Source organism: Bombina bombina, chromosome 2, assembly GCF_027579735.1.
Source record: "Bombina bombina isolate aBomBom1 chromosome 2, aBomBom1.pri, whole genome shotgun sequence".
Lineage (NCBI taxonomy): Eukaryota > Metazoa > Chordata > Amphibia > Anura > Bombinatoridae > Bombina > Bombina bombina.
In genome coordinates, this window is record NC_069500.1 from 764,326,498 (window position 1) to 764,353,860 (window position 27,363).

The 27,363-nt window shown below is 36.8% G+C and overlaps 1 protein-coding gene across 1 annotated transcript in view; it reads right to left on the bottom strand.

The window, feature by feature from the left end:
* Window positions 1–27,363, bottom strand: part of TMEM38A (transmembrane protein 38A) — an 81,141-nt gene that overhangs the window by 12,296 nt on the left and 41,482 nt on the right. The window contains exons 2-5 of the mRNA XM_053702897.1: window positions 26,184–26,340; window positions 12,651–12,835; window positions 2,124–2,211; window positions 1,912–2,029 (exon numbers count right to left, since the gene is read on the bottom strand). Of these exons, the coding sequence (XP_053558872.1) occupies window positions 1,912–2,029; window positions 2,124–2,211; window positions 12,651–12,835; window positions 26,184–26,340 (548 nt within the window). The remainder of the gene's footprint in view (window positions 1–1,911; window positions 2,030–2,123; window positions 2,212–12,650; window positions 12,836–26,183; window positions 26,341–27,363) is intronic.

The following is a 27,363-nucleotide window of genomic DNA, read 5'->3' on the forward strand; positions in this document are numbered from 1 at the left end:
GTCTTTCAGCCTTTCTTACCTTGGCCATGTCTCTGAGTATTGCACACCTTGTGCTTTTGGGCACTCCAGTGATGTTGCAGCTCTGAAATATGGCCAAACTGGTGGCAAGTGGCATCTTGGCAGCTGCACGCTTGACTTTTCTCAGTTCATGGGCAGTTATTTTGCGCCTTGGTTTTTCCACACGCTTCTTGCGACCCTGTTGACTATTTTGAATGAAACGCTTGATTGTTCGATGATCACGCTTCAGAAGCTTTGCAATTTTAAGAGTGCTGCATCCCTCTGCAAGATATCTCACTATTTTTTACTTTTCTGAGCCTGTCAAGTCCTTCTTTTGACCCATTTTGCCAAAGGAAAGGAAGTTGCCTAATAATTATGCACACCTGATATAGGGTGTTGATGTCATTAGACCACACCCCTTCTCATTACAGAGATGCACATCACCTAATATGCTTAATTGGTAGTAGGCTTTCGAGCCTATACAGCTTGGAGTAAGACAACATGCATAAAGAGGATGATGTGGTCAAAATACTCATTTGCCTAATAATTCTGCACTCCCTGTACATTGTTACAACCTTAATTAAATATGAATATTGCATAAATATGTTTTTTCATGTTTTCATCTACTTATCTAAAAAGTCCTCCAATGCATTTCTATATATGTCTATATATCGGTACATATGTATTTATGTCTGTAAATACATATATACACATAAATACATATATACACATAAATTCATATGTACACATAAATACATATGTACACATAAATACATATACACACATAAATACATATATACACATAAATTCATATGTACACATAAATACATATGTACACATAAATACATATACACACATAAATACATATATACACATAAATACATATGTACACATAAATACATATGTACACATAAATACATATGTACACATAAATACATATACACACATAAATACATATATACACATAAATACATATACACACATAAAAACATATATACACATGAATACATATACACACATAAATACATATATACACATAAATACATATATACACATAAATACATATGTATATATATTTATATCAATATTAAAGCCCTTTGACTGACTCTTTTTTTTTTCAAACACCTGAGATCGCATACCTTTGAGCCCTTATAACGTTTGTGTGCAATATTTTTTTTAAATCATTTTTATTAGATGGTGTTATTATGAGTGTAACTATTTGTAATGTATTTTTGATGTGTTTTGTGACACTTTTTCATTTTGTGAAACAGTTAACCAGATCTATGAGGATGCGGTAATCATTCTAGTGTAAATTGCTTTTGCACTCAATCGATCGCTTTTACTTTCAACTTGTAATACCAGCAGTAATCCCAACAAGCGCAAACAACAGCGATAAACCCTTTTTTGCTCCACTCGGAATCTTGCCTAATATGTATATTAATTATAAAAACAAAATTGCATGCACTTTTATTATATATTTTGTCTGCTTTTCCTGTAATTTAACTGAAAATGTTAGTTTTTCAACTGCTCCCAGAGAAGCCGGAAAGCATTCAATGGAATTCAGAACCCTGACCCTCCTACATGATGCACAGCGATTGCTTATTTATATTTATCTCTGATTGGCCATAGGAAAGGAGGTAAGATAAACAGCACTTCAGGGGATTTTCAAAGTGTGTGCTTGTGCACTGCAGATTAAGGGAAACTGTACAAACAATATAATTTTTAGAAAACTTTTATTTTGTATGCAGATCTTTTGAAATGCACTGATTAATATATGATCCATTTCATATATGCATTATAATACTACAGACTAATTTAGTGCTCTATAAAGTATAAGAAGAAATGTAATACAAACCAATATCACTATAGGACAAAATTATCCAAAGTAAGGAAGTTTTTTTTTTATATTCTTACCTTGCAGCTAGCCATAAAGAGAGTAAAGAAGAATATGAGATAAGCCTTGGGAACTGGCAGCCAATGGGACTGCTGTATAGTGAACAAGATAGCCCCATACAGACTGGCCTTTGTTGGGCTGAAAAGAGAACAAGGCAGGAAAGTATTTAGTACAAAACAACAGAACATCATTATTTCAAAAGGCAGTAGAATGTAACACAGTGCCCACTCACAAGGACATATGAAGAATCTCATTGGTTTCTGGCTTCCACACTCCACGCAAAAGCTGCTCCAGATTGGACATCAGTGCCACTCCAGAACCTATAGGAAACAATACAATTGTGAACCACATCCATAGTGACACATTCTGTTTTTATTATTGGAGCAGTGTAAAACTGAGACCCAAGATGCCTATTGTACACATTACATGGTTTGCACATTCCAGAGCTTTAAAGGGACATCCTCTAATGTGTTATATGAAGACAATGGTGCAATAATGAAATAATTCAACAACGTGTTTAACTCCTGTTCTACTGAAACAAGCTGAACGTATCTGGTGATCCAATGGCAAGAAGGGCATGTGTATAGCCACCAATCACCAGTTAGCCCCTAGCAGTGTATTGCTGTACCTGATCCTACCTAAGGCCTAGATTTAGAGTTCGGCGGTAGCCGTCAAAACCAGCGTTAGAGGCTCCTAACGCTGGTTTTGGCCGCCCGCTGGTATTTGGAGTCAGTGATTAAAGGGTCTAACGCTCACTTTACAGCCGCGACTTTTCCATACCGCAGATCCCCCTACGCCATTTGCGTAGCCTATCTTTTCAATGGGATCTTTCTAACTCCGGTATTTAGAGTCGTTTCTGCAGTGAGCGTTAGAGCTCTAACGACAAGATTCCAGCCGCCTGAAAATAGCAGGAGTTAAGAGCTTTCTGGCTAACGCCGGTTTATAAAGCTCTTAACTACTGTACCCTAAACTACACTAACACCCATAAACTACCTATGTACCCCTAAACCGAGGTCCCCCCACATCGCCGCCACTCGATTAAAATTTTTAACCCCTAATCTGCCGACCGCCACCTACGTTATACTTATGTACCCCTAATCTGCTGCCCCTAACCCCGCCGACCCCTATATTATATTTATTAACCCCTAACTTGCCCCACACAACGTCGCCACAAGCTACTTAAAATAATTAACCCCTAATCTTCCGACCGCAAATCGCCGCCACCTACGTTATCCCTATGTACCCCTAATCTTCTGCCCCTAACATCGCCGACCCCTATGTTATATTTATTAACCCCTAATCTGCCCCCCACAACGTCGCCGACACCTACCTACACTTATTAACCCCTAATCTGCCGAGCGGACCTGAGCGCTACTATAATAAAGTTATTAACCCCTAATCCGCCTCACTAACCCTATCATAAATAGTATTAACCCCTAATCTGCCCTCCCTAACATCGCCGACACCTACCTTCAATTATTAACCCCTAATCTGCCGACCGGAGCTCACCGCTACTATAATAAATGTATTAACCCCTAAAGCTAAGTCTAACCCTAACACTAACACCCCCCTAAGTTAAATGTAATTTTTATCTAACGAAATAAATTAACTCTTATTAAATAAATGATTCCTATTTAAAGCTAAATACTTACCTGTAAAATAAACCCTAATATAGCTACAATATAAATTATAATTATATTGTAGCTATTTTAGGATTAATATTTATTTTACAGGTAACTTTGTATTTATTTTAACCAGGTACAATAGCTATTAAATAGTTAAGAACTATTTAATAGTTACCTAGTTAAAATAATTACAAATTTACCTGTAAAATAAATCCTAACCTAAGATATAATTAAACCTAACACTACCCTATCAATAAAATAATTAAATAAACTACCTACAATTACCTACAATTAACCTAACACTACACTATCAATAAATTAATTAAACACAATTGCTACAAATAAATACAATTAAATAAACTATCTAAAGTACAAAAAATAAAAAAGAACTAAGTTACAGAAAATAAAAAAATATTTACAAACATAAGAAAAATATTACAACAATTTTAAACTAATTACACCTACTCTAAGCCCCCTAATAAAATAACAAAGACCCCCAAAATAAAAAATTCCCTACCCTATTCTAAAATACAAAAAGTTACAAGCTCTTTTACCTTACCAGCCCTGAACAGGGCCCTTTGCGGGGCATGCCCCAAGAATTTCAGCTCTTTTGCCTGTAAAAAAAAACATACAATACCCCCCCCCCAACATTACAACCCACCACCCACATACCCCTAATCTAACCCAAACCCCCCTTAAATAAACCTAACACTAAGCCCCTGATGATCTTCCTACCTTGTCTTCACCATGCCAGGTTCACCGATCCGTCCTGGCTCCAAGATCTTCATCCAACCCAAGCGGGGGCTAGACATCCACTGAAGAAGTCCAGAAGAGGGTCCAAAGTCTTCCTCCTATCCGGCAAGAAGAGGACATCCGGACCGGCAAACATCTTCTCCAAGCGGCATCTTCTATGTTCTTCCATCCGATGACGACCGGCTCCATCTTGAAGACCTCCAGCGCGGATCCATCCTCTTCTTCCGACGACTAGACGACGAATGACGGTTCCTTTAAGGGACGTCATCCAAGATGGCGTCCCTCGAATTCCGATTGGCTGATAGGATTCTATCAGCCAATCGGAATTAAGTTAGGAATTTTCTGATTGGCTGATGGAATCAGCCAATCAGAATCAAGTTCAATCCGATTGGCTGATCCAATCAGCCAATCAGATTGAGCTCGCATTCTATTGGCTGTTCCGATCAGCCAATACAATGCGAGCTCAATCTGATTGGCTGATTGGATCAGCCAATCGGATTGAACTTGATTCTGATTGGCTGATTCCATCAGCCAATCAGAAAATTCCTACCTTAATTCCGATTGGCTGATAGAATCCTATCAGCCAATCGGAATTCGAGGGACGCCATCTTGGATGACGTCCCTTAAAGGAACCGTCATTCGTCGTCTAGTCGTCGGAAGAAGAGGATGGATCCGCGCTGGAGGTCTTCAAGATGGAGCCGGTCGTCATCGGATGGAAGAACATAGAAGATGCCGCTTGGAGAAGATGTTTGCCGGTCCGGATGTCCTCTTCTTGCCGGATAGGAGGAAGACTTTGGACCCTCTTCTGGACTTCTTCAGTGGATGTCTAGCCCCCGCTTGGGTTGGATGAAGATCTTGGAGCCAGGACGGATCGGTGAACCTGGCATGGTGAAGACAAGGTAGGAAGATCATCAGGGGCTTAGTGTTAGGTTTATTTAAGGGGGGTTTGGGTTAGATTAGGGGTATGTGGGTGGTGGGTTGTAATGTTGGGGGGGGGGGTATTGTATGTTTTTTTTTACAGGCAAAAGAGCTGAAATTCTTGGGGCATGCCCCGCAAAGGGCCCTGTTCAGGGCTGGTAAGGTAAAAGAGCTTGTAACTTTTTGTATTTTAGAATAGGGTAGGGAATTTTTTATTTTGGGGGTCTTTGTTATTTTATTAGGGGGCTTAGAGTAGGTGTAATTAGTTTAAAATTGTTGTAATATTTTTCTTATGTTTGTAAATATTTTTTTATTTTCTGTAACTTAGTTCTTTTTTATTTTTTGTACTTTAGATAGTTTATTTAATTGTATTTATTTGTAGCAATTGTGTTTAATTAATTTATTGATAGTGTAGTGTTAGGTTAATTGTAGGTAATTGTAGGTAGTTTATTTAATTATTTTATTGATAGGGTAGTGTTAGGTTTAATTATAACTTAGGTTAGGATTTATTTTACAGGTAAATTTGTAATTATTTTAACTAGGTAACTATTAAATAGTTCTTAACTATTTAATAGCTATTGTACCTGGTTAAAATAAATACAAAGTTACCTGTAAAATAAATATTAATCCTAAAATAGCTATAATATAATTATAATTTATATTGTAGCTATATTAGGATTTATTTTACAGGTAAGTATTTAGCTTTAAATAGGAATCATTTATTTAATAAGAGTTAATTTATTTCGTTAGATAAAAATTATATTTAACTTAGGGGGGTGTTAGTGTTAGGGTTAGACTTAGCTTTAGGGGTTAATACATTTATTAGAATAGCGGTGAGCTCCGGTCGGCAGATTAGGGGTTAATAATTGAAGGTAGGTGTCGGCGATGTTAGGGAGGGCAGATTAGGGGTTAATACTATTTATGATAGGGTTAGTGAGGCGGATTAGGGGTTAATAACTTTATTATAGTAGCGCTCAGGTCCGCTCGGCAGATTAGGGGTTAATAAGTGTAGGCAGGTGTCGGCGACGTTGTGGGGGGCAGGTTAGGGGTTAATAAATATAATATAGGGGTCGGCGGGGTTAGGGGCAGCAGATTAGGGGTACATAGGGATAATGTAAGTTGCGGCGGTTTACGGAGCGGCAGATTAGGGGTTAAAAGTGTAATGCAGGGGTCAGCGATAGCGGGGGCGGCAGATTAGGGGTTAATAAGTGTAAGGCTAGGGGTGTTTAGACTCGGGGTACATGTTAGAGTGTTAGGTGCAGACGTAGGAAGTGTTTCCCCATAGGAAACAATGGGGCTGCGTTAGGAGCTGAACGCTGCTTTTTTGCAGGTGTTAGGTTTTTTTTCAGCTCAAACAGCCCCATTGTTTCCTATGGGAGAATCGTGCACGAGCACGTTTTTGAGGCCGGCCGCGTCCGTAAGCAACTCTGGTATCGAGAGTTGTATTTGCGGTAAAAATGCTCTACGCTCCTTTTTTGGAGCCTAACGCAGCATTTGTTTGAACTCTCGATACCAGAGTTAAATTTATGGTGCGGCCAGAAAAAAACCCGCGGAGCGTTAACAGCCCTTTTACCGCCAAACTCCAAATCTAGCCGTAAGTATGCTTTTCAACAAAGAAGATGTTTTGATTTTCTATAATATGGAAATGGTGGATCCCGTTAAAGGTATTACTTGCATCACTAATACTTTTATTGGACACATATTTTTAATGGACACATTGTTCTGTTACCTGAGACTTTGATCCATTGTTTTTATAATATATTTTTTAACAAAATTTGATACAGTAATTTTAAGCTGGAACATATTTGTATGTTTATATAGAAATTGATAGTATTGATTTCTGATACAGCAAAATAAGTTTATGTAGGCATTTGGATTGTTGCAACATTTCTTTCCTGATTTACCACGTAAGTGCTATAGTGCCCTGTCTTTCTATTTTTAATTTTCTAGAACTAATTTGTTTAGTTTTTTTTTTTTTTTTTTAAAGTGATTTTTTATTGAAGTTAAAGTGGAGAATAACAAACAAAGTTCGCCCTTGAACAAATATTACATCAAGATGAATAGTACATTGTTTGTAAACTGATATTGTCAGCAAAACAAATTGAACATATAGAAATAAAATGGCATATCAAGTCTTAGGATGAAAATAGATAAATATGTGGGCGAGATAGAATGAAACTTCATTTTATGTTATATTATGTGAAATATGATCTCCACAATGCAAGAGCTATCTGGGTCAATAGTGTCAGCTTGTGGAGAATTGGTATATGTATCGGCCACTCTTGGGCCAAAGTATATATGGGGGGAGGGGAATGGCAGCGGACAAGAGCCGCTCTAAGTATAAGAGGAAGGTGGAGGGGCGGAGTCTTTCCACGAAGGAGGAGGAGCTAACAATATAGTGGAGTGCCAAATGGTTCCTTTAACTGTCAGGTAACTACTGAAGGTAACAATTAGGTTATGAAGTTCCCGTTTCGGGAGAGTTAACCGGATTCATTTCCGCCTATGTAGAGTAGGGATATATACTATAGTATGATGGCTATATTAGGGGTTTAGTATAGTGTGCAGTTATACAGTCCATAGGTACAATGAAAGTCAGATATAGTCACTATAGGTAGAATTGTGTTTAATATATTACTTGGCAATTTTTAAATGTAGCTGTGAATATAGAGGTCAGGAGAGGTCATAAAAACTTAAAGAAAGGGGGTTGAGAGTAGTGACAACAGGGTGCTTAGGGAGTGCCTCTCATTGTTACCTATGAGAAGTGTAAAAGTGTGGGGGCATAATTGTTCCAATAGGAAAGCCAGTGGGAGGGCAGGTATAGGTAAAGGTTATGGTAGCATTATCTGTAGGTATGTTTAGAGAGGACTGCTAGTGGGGGGCTTAATATCTGGTAAAGTCCTAGTAGTAGATAGCATTCAACATGATATCCAAAACAACAGTATCATAAACAGCCTGGTTTAGTAACTATGCCTAAGTTAAGAACTACATGGTGTAGGGAAAGAAGGAATTCTATGTGCATTGGAGTAGGAAGATGATCAAATTTTTAAACGGAAATCAGACTAACATAGTCATGTAACTGGTCATCCTAAGAATCAGCAAACCAACTGAAAAAAAAAATAAACCGAAAAAACAAAAACAATTCCTTAAATAGGAGTCAGCATCTATTTAGGTAAGGAGCTTAGGGTATACGTACATATAGATATAGTCAGTGGCTATAGGCTGACTCAAGAGTCACATACATATATCTAATCCAAGTTGCTATTAATTAAAAATATGACAGTCAAGTCCTTATTATGATGAAGTCACTCTGTAGTATGTAAGCATGAGTCATTAACAGCTCCGATCCATGGCTCTATTACTAAGGGACCACTACCATAGGGAGCTTTTGGTGTCTGACAATCGATATCCAGAATGTCGACTTTTTACAAAAGCCCAGTGTATGCTGCAGTGCCCACTGTCCTGTAGTATAAGTAGAGGTCTAGCAAGGGACTCTAGGGAGATATATAATATACCTGTAGGACCCTTGGTCTGTAAAGTATATGTACCTAAGATTTTTTTTTTTTTTTTTAAATACTGCGGGAGGTATGATAATCAGAGCAGAAACTAGAAAGTCCTGTCCTTATATACTCGAATATATATCACTTCAACCTAGAAGCAAGATGGGGTGTTATCCATTATAGGTGAGAAACAAAAAGTACAAGTGTAAACAGAACCATGCCTATTTTTGTAGGTAATGGGTAGTTAAGAGGAGGGGATTAATGGGGAAACAGTTAGATAGATTATCCTTTGGCTTAAAGAAGGAGGGGTCTTCATTCTAAGTAGCATGGGAAATTCTAAAATAGACTACATACATGAGATATAATACTCCTTCAAATATGTCAGGCTGTTATGCCCTAATGTATAGGAGGATATTCCTTCTGTTGCATGGTTACAAGATTACACATATTGCCAAGATAGCTTACCTCTTCAATCCAATATATTGTACATAGCTTAAATAAACCGGGGACTATTTTATAGGCTATAAATTCCGTTCAATTCATAGCTCCCACTTTAATAATATCATTATGTGCTTCAAAAGGTATAAGGTAGAGATGTGGAAGGGAAAATTGTAGGTGAACCCTATAGCGACCAATGTTAAAATAATTGGGAAAGTACCTCTAAAATATATTCACTGCAACTGGGCAGTCCCTATGAGTGTAATTGAAGCTTAATCGGTAGAATATTGAATATGAAAATGACATAGAGAACTGTAATAGTGAGGCTGGGCAATACATTCATAACTGCATGTAAGCTGCTAAATCCAGTACCAACTATAAACTATAAGGATTTGCGAGAGAGCATAAATGTCTCAGCGGGGTTCAACTGTCACCCCCAATTAAAACATGAAAACATTACCAACTGTTAAATAGAGAGGGAACACAAAGATTAACAATAAGAGCAGAACCTTTTTGTAGTGCAATATAAGTGGTCAATATTTAGCCTATGCCGGACTTATGTAACTCTAAAATACAGAGAGGGGCAATGTTCACAAGTCCGGTATACTGCCTGTTTATCTGCTGTGCTGAGTGGAAGTTGAGCGGTCTCACTTCATCTTTAGACATAGAAAAATGTTCCGGTGACTGTTTCTTTAGGCTTCTGTCACTAGCCTCCTGTTTGAGGGCTACGGGTTTGCTCTCAGAGTCACTTGCATTTCTCTGTGGTCTGGCCATATTGCTTGAGGTCGGTAACGTTGGAGAATTAGATTGCAGAATGCTCTGATCATGGCCTGTGCTCCTTAAAGTGAGAGATGGCCGTCTGTCCAAATGGGTGCCATTCCCAGAAGCTACAGAGGCGCCATCGGGATCCTGAGAGAAATCTTCGCTGATGATACTCTGCGTGACCCACTCTGCAGCCGCGTCCATACCAAAGTCCCGGCAGTTGTCATATTGTACCAAAGGGTCTTCCTCCGGTTCATATATATCCACCAGAAGAGCAGAGAAGAGGCGATTGAAATGTAGCCTGAAATCTTGGTAGTGCAGATCTAAGGAGAGCAGCATATTACATTCCCATTGTTCTATGGCGTCAATTATAGTGGGGCCGTGACTCATGGTGCTCTCTGAATCGGGCGATAGTGTATCAGTCTCCAAGGGGCTGTATGTGGATAGTCTTGTTAGGGACATAATCGCCGCCTACAGAAAGCTGCAAATATGCTCGAGTCAGGTCTTGCTCTTATCTCCACGTGGTCGGCAAAATGGCTGTTCCCCAAGCAGACTGTGCGCAGGCCGCGGTTGATAGAAGAATGCTCCAAATTTATCACTCCAGATTCTCTCTCAGCTACTGAACCCTGCAGCACTGGTCCTTAGATTATCAGTAATAGTTTGGCACGGTCTAGGGCAATCCTGAGCGACCTTATCAGGGATTAAGTATATTGTAGCAGCAGAGCTCTCTTAGCTTGCGGCCGCTCAGGTGCCTGGCTTGCTCCGCCCCCCTAATTTGTTTAGTTTTAAATGTATTAGTTCATGATTACTGATAATTAATTTATGCCCATTACAAAGTTCCCTACCCCAGCTACAGTAGCTCCCATCTCTTATGATACTCTTAGAATTCTATTTCAAACCAATTTTCATACCAAATCAATTATTTCAAGTTTACATACTGAATGGGAGATTATAAAATAGTACATTTGCAGAATGTTGTGTTTTATAAATTATATATATATATATATATATATATATATATATATATATATATATAAACACCCTATTAAGAAGACAACATATCTAATGGATGGAAGGCAGATTTGGGGATAGATGGAGAGGAGGGCGGCACTCCCTCCCTCCTCTCCCTTATCTGCCATCTCTCCCTCCTTTTCTCCATCCCCTCTTCCTTTCTCTTCCCTCCTCTCCTCTCATTTACTTTGGAAATGCCATAAAAAAATAAATAAATGTCATGTTACACCCTGACCAAAAATATTATGGCTAAAAGAGGCATAAAAACTTTGGGTGGGCAGCAGAATTTTGAGTCCCTAGGGGCAACACAAACCCTAAATAAGACACTGGTAGAAGGACAGGTTTACCTTGAAATATTCCATAGTTTGCCAACTAGAGTGGTTACTAAATGGAAAGACTTTCAGTAGAGGTGGTAAGACCAAATACAGTCAGTGAATTAAAAAAATATTTGGTATACGCATATGGTTATTGTGAAGTTAACTTATAGGGACAGGCAACTCCAAAATTTTGATTGTTTAAAAATATAGGTAATTTCTTTATTACCCATTCCCCAGTTTTGCATAACCAACACGGTTATATTAATATACTGTACTTTTTACCTCTATGATTTGATTTACCTTGTATCCAAGCCTCATCTGACAGCTCCTTATCACATGCCTTTTTATTTATTATCTATTGACTTACATTTTAGCCAATTAGTGCTGTGTTGTGCACAACTCTGGGAGTTAGCACAATGTTATCTATATGGCCCACATGAACTAGCAGTCTCCTGTCGTGAAAAGCTAGTAAAAAAGCATTTGATAAGAGGCTGTCTGTAGTGGCTAAGAAACAGGCAGAAATTTAGAAATGTATCATAACCGCTGCAAATCGATAAATGCAGACAGCATGCTGTCGGCATTTATCATTGAACCAGCAGTTCTTGTGAACTGCTGGTGCAATACCGCCCCCTGCAGGGGCGTCAATCAGCCCGATCGTATTCGATCGGGTTGATTTCTGTCCCCCACCTCAGAGCAGGCAGACAAGTTATGGAGGAGCGGCGCTGAAACAGGGGAATCAAGCTCTATACGGAGCTTGATAAATATGCCCTAATATCTATCATTTTAAACAATAACAACTTTGGTGTAGACTGTCCCTTTAAAGGAACATTCATCACAACATTTAATTCCATATTAAATATTTAATTTAACCACTGAAAACTATATGTTTTTTCCATTTACCAGAGAGAGTCCAGGCTAAAGGATTCTAAACTGTAACCCAACAACTTTTTATATAGTTATTTATTAATCAGTCTGTAACTGGCTAAAGTAAATGAAATAAGACAAACATACCCACAACGATTTCCAAAGCTTTGTCTTAAGACGGTTTTAGATTCTACAGGTTTCTTGTTAATAGTGCTTAATTACTGGATATATAGGCTATGCATATCTAGAAATGACTTTAATTTCCATTTAAGCCTTTAATTTATTTAGGAATTTGAGCAGACTAGATTGGCCTTCTGTTTTTTTATCACTGCTTTTTGGGTTTATAATTTTTTTTAAAGTGAAGATGGCCCAGACACAAGTAAGTTGGAGACATCACAATGCTTTTTGTAGTTCCTACAAATCCCTTGCAGGATTGGTAAAACCATGTGCAATATGTTGTTGCCAGACAGTTCTAGATAGAAGTGGCTTGCAAGTAATGATCTTGTTTATGTTAATGATGGTCTCTGCATGCCTATCCTGTGCATTATCTAATAATCATGTCAGTTAACCTTACCCTTCACCCATCCAATAAGCACCATGATGACCCATCCGTGGTGGTAGTGATGGTGGGCATGGTGGACTCCCATTGCAATTTTGCGCACTCTGACAACTTCCTTCATTCCAACCAAGACAAGCTTCAGGGGCAGGAAGCTGACACATTTGTAGAAGAGATTAAGGGGGCAGAAAAATGTCAGGTACCTGAAAAAAAAAAAAAAAGAATTTGTTCAATGCTGGAAAGGTTTATCATTGCCTATCAGGTAGATTACAAGTTATGCGCGCTATAGGGAAATTAATGAACACAACAAAATTTGCGTTATTTAACCCCCTATAGCGCAGTCATTACAAGTTTGAAACAGCTGGCTTGGTGGTTTTAAGCTCCATACCGCACAAAATGCAAGCGTTGTTTTGACATGCTCATGCACGCTTTCCCCATAGACATCAATGGGGAGAAGGTATCTGAAAAAAACCTAACACCTGTGATCACGTAATGAAAAGCTCCGTAACACAGCCCCATTGATGTCTATGGGGGAAAAAAAAGTTATGTTTAAACCTAACACCCTAACATAAACCCCATGTCTAAACACCCCTAAACTGCTGCCCCCGACATCGCCGCCACCTACAAAATGTTTTTAACCCCTAATCTGCCGCTCCCGATATCGCTGCCACCTAAATAAATCTATTAACCCCTAATCTGCCGCTCCCGATATTGCCGCCACTATACTTAAGTTATTAACCCCTATTCCCCTGCACCTCAACATCGCCCACACTATAATAAATCTATTAACCCCTATTCTGCCACTCCCTGACATCGCCGCAACTAAAGAAAGCTATTAACCCCTAAACCTTTGGCCTCCCACATCACTACCACTAAATAAATCTATTAACCCCTAAACCGCCAGTCCCCCACATCGCAACAACCTAAATTAAACTATTAACTACTAAACCTAACCCTAAACCTAACGTAACCCTAACCCTAACCGTAACCCTAATGTAACCCTAACCCTAACACCCCCTAACTTTAACATAATTAAAATAGAGCTAAATTAAAGTTACAATTATTAACTAAATAATACCTATTTAAAACTAAATACATACTTACCTGTGAAATAAAACTAATAGTTATATTGTAGCTAGCTTAGGTTTTATTTTTATTTCACAGGTAAGTTTGTATTTATTTTAACTAGGTAGACTAGTTAGTAAATAGTTATAAACTATTTAATAACTACCTAGTTAAAATAAATACAAACTTACCTGAGAAATAAAACCTAAGCTGCCTTACACTAAAACCTAACATTACAAAAATTAAAAGTACCATTACAAAAAATAAAAAACAATAAATTAAAAAAAATAAAAAAAACTTCCATTACAAAAAATAACAAACGAAATTATCCAAAATAATAAAAAATATTCCTATTCTAATACCCTTTTAATACCCTTTTTGAAAGGGCCTTTTGTAGGGCATTGCCCTAAAGTTAACAGCTCTTTTGCTACAAAACAAAATAAACACCCCCTAACAGTATACAAACCCCCACCCCCCCAAACCCTCAAAATAAAAATAAAGTAAAACCTAATCTACCCATTGCCCTGAAAAGGGTATTTGTATGGGCATTGCCCTTAAAAGGGCGTTCAGCTCTTTTATGAAATGCCCAACCCCTATTCTAAAAATAAAAACCCACCCCAAAATGAAAAAAAAAACATTACACAAAATAACAAACAAATGATCAAAAATAATAAAAAATTATTCCTATTCTAATACCCATTTAAAAAAAAACCACCCAAAAATAAAAAACCTAATCTATAATAAACTACTAATAGCCCTTAAAAGGGCCTTTTGTAGGTCATTGTCCTAGGTTATCGACAAAAAGAAAAAATGCTAGAACGGCTCAAAATAACATCCATTTATTTGTTAAAAAACGAAACCAACGTGTGTAGGTACAACATACTAGGCAATTAAAAAGGTGAAAGAGCAATACACATCCCCAGACCAAGGACGCGTTTCGGGTTTCCACGTACTCACAGATGATCTACCCACGTTGGTTTCATTTTTTAACAAATAAATGGATGTTATTTTGAGCTGTTCTAGCATTTTTTCTTTTTGTCGAATACTGTTGTGTGAACAGCTATTGGGCTCTTAAACATTCTTGAGACAACGAGAACAGTTACCTGCACTGTTAACCAGAAACACAGGATCTGACCTGAAGGGGCATTCACACACTGAGGAGCAGCAGCTGAGACGTTCGGCGGAGTGAGTAAAACACAGGTGTTGTGTTGTCCTCACGGAGGTTTTGCAGCCGACTAACTCTGAAGTATGAAGGCATCGCTTACCGAGAATATGTAAGTGAACGTTTGCTGATTTCTCTGCTTAGCTCTGTCTGTTTTCTGTTACGGGTTTCACATGTTGCATTGGGACATTAGACTCATTGGACACTGACTGTCTCACCTTGAGCGTGCTTTGGCTAATGCTGTTTGCGCTAATGTTGTGTATTGTCCTAAGTTAGCTCTTTTACCTGAAAAAAAAAAATTGTCCCACTAACATTACCAAACCTCACCCCCTAAACTCACAAAATAAAAAAAAATATCTAAAAAAACAGGCATTTGTATGAGCATTGCCCTTAAAAGGGCATTTAGCTCTTTTGCATTGCCCTGAAAATGGCATTTAGCTCTTTTATGAAAATCCCAAACCCTAAACTAAAAAAACAATACCCAAAAAAGTTTTAAAAAATCCTAACACTAATCCCCGAAATCCACTTACAGTTGTTGAAGTCCTGCTTAAAGGATCTTGTAATTAGATAGTTTGTAATTTTTTTAGAGTAGTGTTAAGATTTTTTTAATGTGTATTTTAGTTTTATTTAATTGGTAGTTAGTTTAATATTAGTTAAATAGTTATATTAGTTTAATTGTTAGTTTAAACTTAGTTTTTTTTAAATGTGTCAGGTAAGTTTTAATTTAATTTAAGATAGGGAAATTGTAATTTTAATATAAAGTTAGGGGGGGCGTTAGGTTTGGGGGTTACTAGTTTAAATTATTTTATTGCAATGTGGGGGCTTTTGGTTTAGGGGTTAATAGTTTAATTTAGTATATTTTGCTGCAGGGGGCTTGCGGTTTAGGGGTTAATAGGTTTATTATAGTGACGGCAGTGTAGGGCTTAATAACTTTAGTATAGTGGAGGCGATGTGGGAGGACAGCAGATTAAGGGTTAATAATAATTGAATAGTGTTTGTGATGCGAGAGGGTGGCGGTTTAGGGGTTAATAGGTTTATTATAGTGGTGACAATGTTGGGGAGCGGCAGAATAGGGGTTAATACATTTTATTAGTGGCGGCGATGTCAGGAGCGGTAGTTTTAGGGGTTAATAACTGTAATATAGTATTTGCGATGTGGGAGGGCCTCGGTTTAGGGTTTAATAGGTAGTTTATGGGTGTTTAGTGTACTTTGTAATAGTTTAATAGTTTTATGTAACAGTTTTGTTGCGTAAAATTCATAACTACTGGTCTTAGATGGCGGTACGGATCTTGTCAGTATCGGCTGTAACGCGAGCTTTTTAGCCTCACCGCAAAACTCGTAATGGCTGCGCTATGGAAGTCCAATGAAAAAACGTAATTTTTACGAGTGCGGGATTGACCTTGCGTTACAGGCTAAAAGGCTTGCGGAACAGCTATACCGACAAAACTTGTAATGGCTGCGGTGCTGTTTTAACTCTAAAATGACTATTTTTTCAGCATTAAAACACGAACGCACAACTTTTAATCTATGTGTATGTTAGTTATTCAGTTATGTGAATAGGAGTGACGTTTGAAAATATCTGCCTTTTATCTCAAAAGAAAAGAAAATCCACTTAGTTTATGGTTGTAGATAATAAACAAAACATTGGTATATGCAAGCTGGGTCATTCAATATCATCCCAAAACCTAGCCCATGACCAGAATTAATTCTGTTTGTGGACACTTTTCATTTGTTTATCTGAACAGAGTTTGCTAATTCTTTATGTAATTCATAGGGACCACTGATGGTTTAAAGTTAGATCCCAGTCTGCACTCTGTACCAATTAAATCTCCTTCCTTTTCTCCCTCATCAGGTCCCTGTGCTGTGTAGTACTCCAAGCGGCATACTATACACAGGTCACAGCAGACAATAAGTCAGACAGATTAAGGTAGGGCTACAAGGGTGTTATCATATGGCTTGGGAGCCGGTGGATAAGCTTCTATTTGGCACAAAATGATACAAGATCCATTTATCTGATCTAGAGTCTGATGTGGGCTTATACTGGCATAAATGTATACAGGGGGAATGGGTTTGGAGTGAGGTTGAAATATGTGCTCTGAGGTCTGTTGAGAGCATATAGCTGCTGCAAATGGGCTGCAGGAGACATGCATCTGGTCTTGGGTCTAAAGTTAGCATATAGCTTACATATAAACACTGCAAGATGCATACATTGGTCTTAATTTAGATGGAATGTGTCATAAATGGGTAGTTGGGACATGCATCTGGTCTGAGGTCTCTTTGGTGCTGGACTTATGTTTTAAAGGGACACTCAAGTCGAAATTAAACTTTAATGATTCAGATAGAACATGCAATTTTAAACAACTTTCTTATTTACTTCAATTAACTAAATTTGTGATTGGCTGATGGCTGTCACATGATGCAGGAGGAGTGTAAATAGACATAACTTTGATATTTGTTAGAAAAAAAATGTACTACTCATTTGTAGTTCAGACTATGTGCTATTGTATTGTCTTGTTATCATGCATTTGTTGATTATGTAAATCTATTTTATTTACTGGTCCTTTAAGTTGGCTTCTTTAGTTCTGAAAGAAACCTCCTATGAATTCCATTTCACCGCCAAGTTTTGATGGATACCATCTGCCTCTCCCTTGACAGGTAAGGTGTCCGGGAAATTATAGCTGATAGAAGTACCTCAATCTCTTCTACCCCAGGAGGCATAGAAACAATTATAAAGGATCTAATCCTACATTGTGTATAGTTGTCTCCACTGTGCACTAGGCAATGGAAGCTGAAAATTAAATTTCTATGGGATTGCTCGCTCTTCTCATACCTAGAGCGGATCAGCTGATCTCTAGTTGTAAAGGATTGAGTGAGGTGGTACAAGCTACGGGTCGACCTTTGCTCCTATGAATGGATCATGTCACTGATCAGCCCTACCTTCCTTAATCGGAGCTGCAATATTCAAATGTCACCAGCCGGATGATGCCTACAACATCATGCGATTTCGCTGCTTCGCATCCATCATTAGTAGAACTACTGTAATATCAGCCTAGAGCTCAAAAACATGTTTACAGCTTTGAGATGAATACAGAAGCCATATTGCCAAACCCCTCAAGTTCAGACTATGGGGCCTATTTATCAAGCCGTCAACCACAAATATGATGTAATTCCGCAGTGTAATTGTGGCGAGCTTGATTCTCCTTATTTATCAAAGCCTACAGACCGGCAAAAGTAGAAATTTGTGACGTAACATACTATCCGCCGGTTTTAGTCCGACACAGATTGATGCTTACGTCACTACAGATGTTCCAAATGCAAATTCGGCACTATCTGACTAGGTACGCTCGCCACTATTCCGGCCCAGCGTACCTGGTTTTCAATCCGCCGCCTCCAGGAATCAATGGGAGTCTGAAAACAGTGAAAGCTCATGTTCTCTGCTGCCCGATATCCAATAGATTCCTATGGGAGAATAAAATTTAAGTTTACACCTAACACCCTAACATGTACCCCCGAGTCTAAACACCCATAATCGGCCGCCCCCTACACCGCCACCACCTACATTATACTTATTAACCCCTAATCTGCCGCCCCAACACCGCCGCCACCTACATTATATTTATTAACCCCTAATCTACCGCCCCCGACACTGCCGCTACCTACATTATACTTATTAACCCCTAATCTGCCGCCCCCTACACCGTCGCCACCTACATAATGTTATTAACCCCTATCCCGCCACTCCCGGACCCCACCGCAACTAAATAAATGTATTAACCCCTAAACCCCTGGCCTCCCACATCACTAGCACTTACTAAACCTATTAACCCCTAAACCGCCAGCCCCCCACATTGCCATAAACTAAATTAAACTATTAACCCCTAAACCTAAGAACCCGCTAACTTTATATTAATTATTAACTCATCCCTATCTTATAATAAATTTAAACTTACCTTCAGATTTAAATTAAACTATATTAAACTACAAATTAATTTAATCTACCCTAACTATTATACTAAATTACATTAAACTATATTAAATTAATAATTAACCTACCCTAACTTTTATACTAAAATTACATTAAACTATATTAAACTATTAATTAATCTACCCTAACTTTTATACTAAAATTACATTAAATTACAAATTAAATTAACTATATTATATATTTAAACACCTAACCCTACTCAAATAATTAAAATCTACACTAAAAAATTACTAAGTTACAAAAAACTAACAACTAAGTTACAAAAAATAACAAACACTAAGTTACAAAAAATAAAAAAGAAATTATCAAAGATTTAAACTAATTACACCTAATATAAGGGCCCTATGAAAATAAAAAAGCCCCCCCAAAATAAAAAAGAACCCTAACCTACAATAAACTACAAATAGCCCTTAAAAGGGCCTTTTGCAGGGCATTGCCCCAAAGAAATCAGCTCTTTTACCTGTAAAAAAAAAAAATACAAACAACCCCCCAACAGTAAAACCCACCACCCACATAACCAACCCCCCAAATAAAACCCTAATCTAAAAAACCTAAGATCCCCATTGCCCTGAAAAGGGCATTTGGATGGGCATTTAGCTCTATTGCTGCCCAAAGCCCTAACCTAAAAATAAAACCCACCCAATACACCCTTAAAAAATCCTAACACTAACCCCAGAAGATTCACTTACAGTTTTGAAGATCCGACATCCATCCTCCAAGAAGCCGGCAGAAGTCTTCCTCCAAGCCCGCAGAAGTCTTCACCCAGACGGCATCTTCTATCTTCATCCATACGGCGCGGAGCGGCTCCATCTTCAAGACATCCGATGCGGAGCATCCTCTTCAATCAATGGCTTCTTCGGAATGAAGGTTCCTTTAAATGACGTCATCCAAGATGGCGTCCCTTAGATTCCGATTGGCTGATAGAATTCTATCAGCCAATCGGAATTAAGGTTGAAAACATCTTATTGGCTATTCCAATCAGCCAATAGGATTGAACTTCAATCCTATTGGCTGATCCAATCAGCCAATAGGATTGAGCTCGCATTTTATTGGCTGTTTCAATAAGCCAATAGAATGCCAGCTCAATCCTAGTGGCTGATTGCAACAGTCAATAGGATTTTTCAACCTTAATTCCGGAATGTAAGGGACGCCATCTTGGATGACGTAATTTAAAGGAACCTTCATTCCGAAGAAGCCGTCTAGTGAAGAGGATAGGTATACAACAGGTTAATGTTCACACGTGTGTTAAAAATATGTAAAGGAATAAATACCAATAAGATGCTGAATACCAATAGTTAATCTAAAGAGTTAATTCTCATACAATAGCAAAAATGGCTACTACCAACCATAAAGGTTTAAGTGAGAGGGGAAACAAGACCTATCAGATCTTAGTATAACTGATAGTATATAAAGGAGAGAGGTTCCAAGACTAATCAAGTCTTGGTGATTACAGAGTGGCGACTACAAGTGGGTATATAAAGTGGCAACTACAAGTAGGTATATAAAGAGGTATTTAATAAAAAAATAAGCAATATTGCAGTACACAATAGCTTAGTGATCGATAAAATACAAAAAAACAGGTCAACATAAGTTATACTAGAGATACATCAAATACAATGAGTGTTAAAAAAACCTTGGAATACAGTTGAAAAATCCTAGAATACAGTTTAAAAAATATTTGAATACAGTTTAAAAATCTATATATATATATCTATCATACATATGTGAAAAACATCAAAAAGCCATCAAAAAGTAGTAAAAGATTAATATAAAAAATTGTTGAACTATAGATATCTATAGAATCAATACCGGTATAGATTGGGGGATATGTGTGTATGGTGAAAAAAATGTGTCCAGTGTTAAATTGTGCCATTAAATAACTGTGTCAATAAACCAGTGAACTTCAAATAAGCCAAAAATAGAAAGAGCAAAAAATTACAAAAATTAAAAAAGTGTACAAACAATATACATAATACATGAAATTATCAGGTGATTAATATGTGAAAGGACAACTAATAAGGTCCTGATTATGATAGTCCCAAAAAAACGTTAGATATAATCCAATTGTGATGCAAAGTCTATCCAAATTAAAGGAGAGTGATACAGAATCCAAAATGATTATTTGATGAAGATAGAAGATGCCGTCTGGGTGAAGACTTCTGCGGGCTTGAAGGAAGATTTCGGCCGCTTGGATGAAGACTTCTGCTGGCTTCTTGGAGGATGGATGTCGGATCCAGCACAGTTAACGGCTTGATAAATAGGCCTCATGGCCTTTATGTTAAACATGAAACAGAAGGATTTCCTTAGTGCGGCTACTGGAGTGCGCATTGGACACTTGCTGCTTACCCCTCATAGCAGGGGAAACTGTTTTGGTATAAGTTAATGACTCCTTTGTTTGTGACTTTGCTTCTTGGGGTAATGGATGCAGTTCAGATTGAAACGATTTGCGAGTTTGGCCATAACAGTAGAGGTGTCATGTGAAGCATTTGCACAGCAGTGGGAATCAGCTGTTTATCTAAATAGTGCTGCCACAGACTATCATTATTTATACTATTTGTTTCTTTTCCAGAACTTGTTGTAAAGGGTCCGTAGCCTTAGATATTTTAAACTTTTGGTATTGATTTCTGTTAAATACATGGTACACTATGTATAATACGCCATGACATATTACATTTCTATATCATGAAAAGTTTTATTATTTTACAGTTCTGTATGTTGTTTAATTACTCACTATATCAACTTATTCCACTTATAATTCTTTTTTTTATGCGGTCACATAAAGGGTAAAGCTGCTTATTACCAAATGCTTAAAGGGACATGAAAACCAAAATTTTTCTTTCATGATTTAGGTAAAACATACAATTTTAAACAAATTTTCAGTTTACTTCTAATATCAAATTTGCTGGATTCTCTTGGTATCATTTGTTGAAGGAGCAGTACTGCACTACTGGTTTCTAGCTGAACACATGACATGGGTGAGCCAATGACAATTGGTATATATATATATATGCAGCCACCAATCAGCAGCTAGAACCTAGGTTCTTTGCTGCTCCTGAGCTTTCCTATATAAACCTTTCAGCAAAGGATAACAAGAGAAGGAAGCAAATTAAATAATAGAAGTCAATTGGAAAGTTGTTTAAAGTCACATGCTCTTTCTGAATCACGAAAAATTATTTAGAATTACATTTTGGGTATACCAAACACTATAAACTTAAATAAATACTTACTAATTATATCAAAAGTTAAGACGCTATTTTTATAGATCAATTTCACAGTTGTTGTTTAACAAGTGTTGCTCAATCTTTAAGACAGTGTCATCTTTAGCCTCACTGCTCATTGGCACGGAAGTCCAACTTGATAAATTGTGGTGACCACTAACTACAGTCATATAGATGCCTGGATTTATAAGCACTTAGAGTGTTAGGTTATGCCTTCATTTAAAATGTCTTACCATACTCTAATTGGTTTTATTTTCTGTTTAGTCTCAGACCAAGTTGAGTTGTTTAGATTTAGTTTGTTATGTTTTAAAAACTTGAGGACATAAAGGATTAAATTCAGGGGATGTTAATATAATCCTTTTTCATACGACATAGAATGAAAAACGCATTCCCAATGTTTCTATTGTTATGCAACCAATCATCTCTAGATATTTTCTTATTATTTATGAAGTTAGCAAATTTAGTGCATTTGTTGATCATTGATATGTGTCATTATAGCTTGGTCATATTTTAGTTTCCTCAATAAAAAAAGAAATAAAGAAAAAATGAACAGACCAGTTTTCTGTTCGAACTACTGATACAGATCAATTATAAAAATAAATCTCTATTATCTGAACATTTAACTTGCTTTAAGGAAGACTTTACTGTAACATTTGTTTCCCCTTAAAGGAACATTGTACACCAGATATATCTTTGCATAAATGTTTTGTAGATGATCCGTTTATATAGCCCATCTGGTAGTGTTTTTGTGTACAAACAGAAAAAAAGTGTGATCTGGGATGGCGCTCAACAAAGGAGAGCTAAGAGGTATAATGTATAAAGTGCATGGGCTCTGATATTAAATATATATGTGTGTGTACACTAGTGAATATTTATAATAAATGTGAATTTAATAGGCCAATAGCAATAAACTATTCCGATATAAAAATAGCAGATAATTGAATAGAAAGAGTTAAATTTAAATAATGTTTATTACATAAGTAAACAGATAAAAAATAATGATGCCGGCATCTAAAAGCAAACACAATAAGCACAATAAGAAATATCAATGTAAAAAAGTTGTACGAACAAATGATCTCATCTAGAACACATAACAGAAAAGAGATACATAAGAATTCTAAAACCTGTATCTTCCTGTTAATATCGCAACATTGTCCAGAGAGTGGTTGTTTTGTGCAAACTTGTAGCCAGAAACTCCGGATAAATTGTGTCCTCCTTTCCTCAGTCTTGAGAATTAGTGCAGCGTTCTCTGCAAGCGGTAAAGGATACTGTGATCCCCGTATGTACACAGACAGTTCCGGGCTGTAGTGCAAAGGTGTTCCGGTGCAAAAGGTGTTCCGGTGTGAGTGACTCTTTGATAACCCCACAGGGTATGGTAAAGAACCGAAGTTCCAAACAGGATATTGATTAACAGATGGATTAGTATGAGTAGGTCCTGGGACAGGGATTACACATATGGAGCAAGCTCAAACAAAGTTTTAATAGCTGCCCGATGTACCTGTCCTATCTACTTACGTATCCAATCTGTTGCTTACAATAGTGTTAATAGTCTGGTGCACAGGAGCAATCGGCAAATCTACGCGTTTCAGCCGCCAGGGGCCTTTATCAAGATGCCTGATTGCTCTAATCTCCATTTTTAAATATCCCACGCTGTCTCCTCATTGGATAAAATCGGACCTATCAGATCTTTTGCTTTGATGGGTTGGTTTCCTAAATTCAACTATTCAAAGTCCGTACTTGAATAATAATAATGCCTATTCATTTTATACAATTAAAACATGCAATCCAAACATAGTTAAAAATAGTGTTTGTATATTATTGGTAGAAAAAAAGTACCTTTTTTGATCTCTTTTAAACCGCTCAAACCGGACTTAATCTATTGCTATATGGCCATTAGGTCTTTTGATAGGTGAGCATGCTGGTTCATTTCTTAGAAAATTGGTGAATACCATAGATTTATTGCTTAATGTAAATCCCTGAAAAAATGTATATATATAAGAGACATGGTATATAAAATTAATCCTTCAATAATCCATTTTATAGATTGTTTTGAGATAATGCTCTATTTGTTTACTTTTTGCAATTGTTCATTGCAAGTATAGTCTTAGGGTTTTAATTATTACAAATGTGTTCTGTTGTTCATTATTTTTAACATCTTAATTTATAAGAAAATAGGGGATAATGCAATTTCTGCATGAACTAACCCTTCTATAGTGGTAACTTAAACTGTTATAATAATAGCTACTTGCGCAAAATAGTTCATAAACCGTTGTAAATTAATTGATTTAAATCTCCAAAGTGTGGTTTAAAAGGAGCTCTATACTAATATATATGCCATGAAAACAGAAGTACAAAGTTATAAATGTTATAAAAAATTTTTTTAAAAAATCTACATCTATAAAAAATAAAAAATATAAAATTAAAAATATAAAATTTTAATTTAAAATTCTCCTATGATATTATCTCCACCAAATCTTTCTTGATGTGATGTTATGTAATAAAACTTTTATATTTAAATGAAAAAACTGTAAAATTTAAAATTATAAATATGATCAGAGGCTCTAATTTTAAAATAGTGTATTCAAATCCAATTCTGAATTTAGCCCTTGGGGGTGTAGGGTCTTAAAATTAAATATAAATTCTGCTTCTTTTTTGAGTAAAATATTATTAATGTTACCTCCTCTAATTCCCAAAATAATTTGTTTGATACCCCAATATTTAAAGTCTTTAAGGTTGCCATCATGTATGTCTTTAAAATGGGTGTATAATTTTGTTTCTGTGGATCCATGCTCAATTTTCAAAATGTGTTCACGGATCCTGTCCCTCAAAATTCTACCTGTCTGACCAAAATAGAATAGCCCACAAGAACATTTGATGCAGTAAATTGTATTCATACTAGAACATCTGATCAATTGATTGATCTTATATTTAAAACCAGTATTTTGTGACATTATTTCCTTACTCTTATGACTATATTTGCAGGATTTGCAGGTGTTGCATGGAAAGAATCCATTAAGTTCCACCCCTCTTAAATCTCTATCACTTGAACTGTGTTTAGGTTCCTTGTATTCACTTTTGGATAATATGCATTTTAAATTTCTAGCCTTCTTAAAGATGATATCGTGTTTTTGTGTACTTTTGCTTATTTTTAAGAACATTGTGCTGATTTTCAGACTCCTAACCAAGCCCCACAGTGTCAGATGTATACGCGCGTTTACAGACTACTGCTGGCTCCTGTTTATGTTATCTGTCTTTTCATATGAAGGGAAGGGGGGAGGGGAGAGAGTGTCTACTCTTTTTGTTTACCCAATACCCAGCCACTTTCAGTGGGTGTCCCAGACTACCTCATCAACAATTCTAAACTGGGAGTAATTTTTTAAAAGAGTTTATACTGTTTTTTTATATCAGTATCTGTGCATATTCTTCTTTAAAGTAGTGTCTATTACATGCACTTACAGGAAAATTGGTGTATACTGTCCCTTTAACATGTTTCAAATTACATGTTATACTTATACTGCAGAGTATTAACTGTATGGGAAATTGTTTCTTTGTGTTTATTTTGTATTTGACATAGATGTTTTTGCTCATTAAAACCATCACCTATTGTTCTCAGGGATATGCCTATTTAAATGGACATACCCTACAGAAAGAGCATACCATCTCATGTTATCTTTTTTGTACATAAAGTCTAACAGTTAGACATTGAAATGGTAAATAAAGCTGGCGGGAGGTCAATGACTAAAACCAGCTATTTCAGACACAAAAAATAACTTTTTTACTCATAGGGAGGTTAAGTTATACTGTTATCTCCGGTTTACATAGCTTTTCTACAGAGCAAATCTCTCACTTTGCCACCCCCACAGGGAGGTTATGTTACACTGTTATCTCCAGTTTACAGAGAACAGAAGCAGTCATATTTTCAGTATAGGTGGTGGTTTCAACAGGCTAAATCAGCTATTTCAAATAACAAAATAAAGGCAAAGGAACAATTTGTAAATAATTTAAAACACTCTAGAAGGTGAAATTGACCATTGGGAACACATCAAAGGGAAGGACATTTTACAGTTCAGTGTCCATTTTATGTTTTAATTTCTAGATTCCACCATAAGCCACAGACTTACCAGATGGCAGATGCCAGAAGGACATTGGCATTATTGCTAAAATAGTCAGTGGGTGAATCTCCCAGGAGGACATCTGCGAGGATGTAACTACCGAAACAGTAGAGCATTGCACAAAGCCATGATGCAACTGGGCTGCGGCGAGACAGCTCCACAGCACCTACAACACAAAATAAACAGTAGTGAATATTATCTAGTACCAAGAACCTCAATGCTAACAGACTTGATTTGTACCATAGATGAATATGTGCACATTAGGGAGAGGCACATTTCCACGCCCCTTCTGCTCTTATCTTCTCCTCTATCATTTTTACCACACCTTATTTCTTCCCACCATTCATTCTCTCTTTTGTATCTCTTATTCTTTTCGCATTCCTCCAGCAGTTATATATTGCTCTCATTCAATTTTTCACACTCTTTAATTTGTATTCACCTACACTTCATAAAATAATGATTTTGTTTTACAAAAAAGAAAAATTACACTACAATAATATCAGAAAAAGAACATCAACAAAGATGGTCTCACAGAAAGCAGATGAGTGGGTACCAAGAGGAAAAGGTCAAATTGATAATAGAAGTAAATTGGAAAGTTTATTTTGTTTAATTATCATACAATATCTGAATCATGACAGTTTCATATGTTAACATGTCTCTTGAATCACTATTAGCTGATATAACATGCTCAGTTGTTTGCAGATTTTAGAAAACAGCTCCCTCTGCTGATAGTTTACAGCATACACAGGAAAGATGGCATCTTACTTAAAGGAACACTAAACAATAACATAATCAATAAATGTATAATAAATAGACAATGCAAAAGCACATAGTTGCAATTTTACATGAGTAGTAGATTTTTTTTCGGACAAATTTAAACGTTATTTTTATTGTCCTCCTCACTGCACCATGTGACAGCCATCCGCCAATCACAAAATACATATACGTATAGGCTGTGAATATTGCACATGCTCGGTAGGAGCTGTTGCCTCAGAAAGTGTTCTATAAAAAAAGATTGTGCACATTTAGATAATGGGTGTGAATTGGAAAGTTGTTTTAATTTTGATTTTAGTGTCCCTTTAACACATTTTCTTCCGTTAGAAGGGAGTCAGTTCTTTTAAACCAGAGTTCTCACATTCCTTTATATGTTGCCAACAGATGAAGACATCTGCTGCAATATACACTTTTG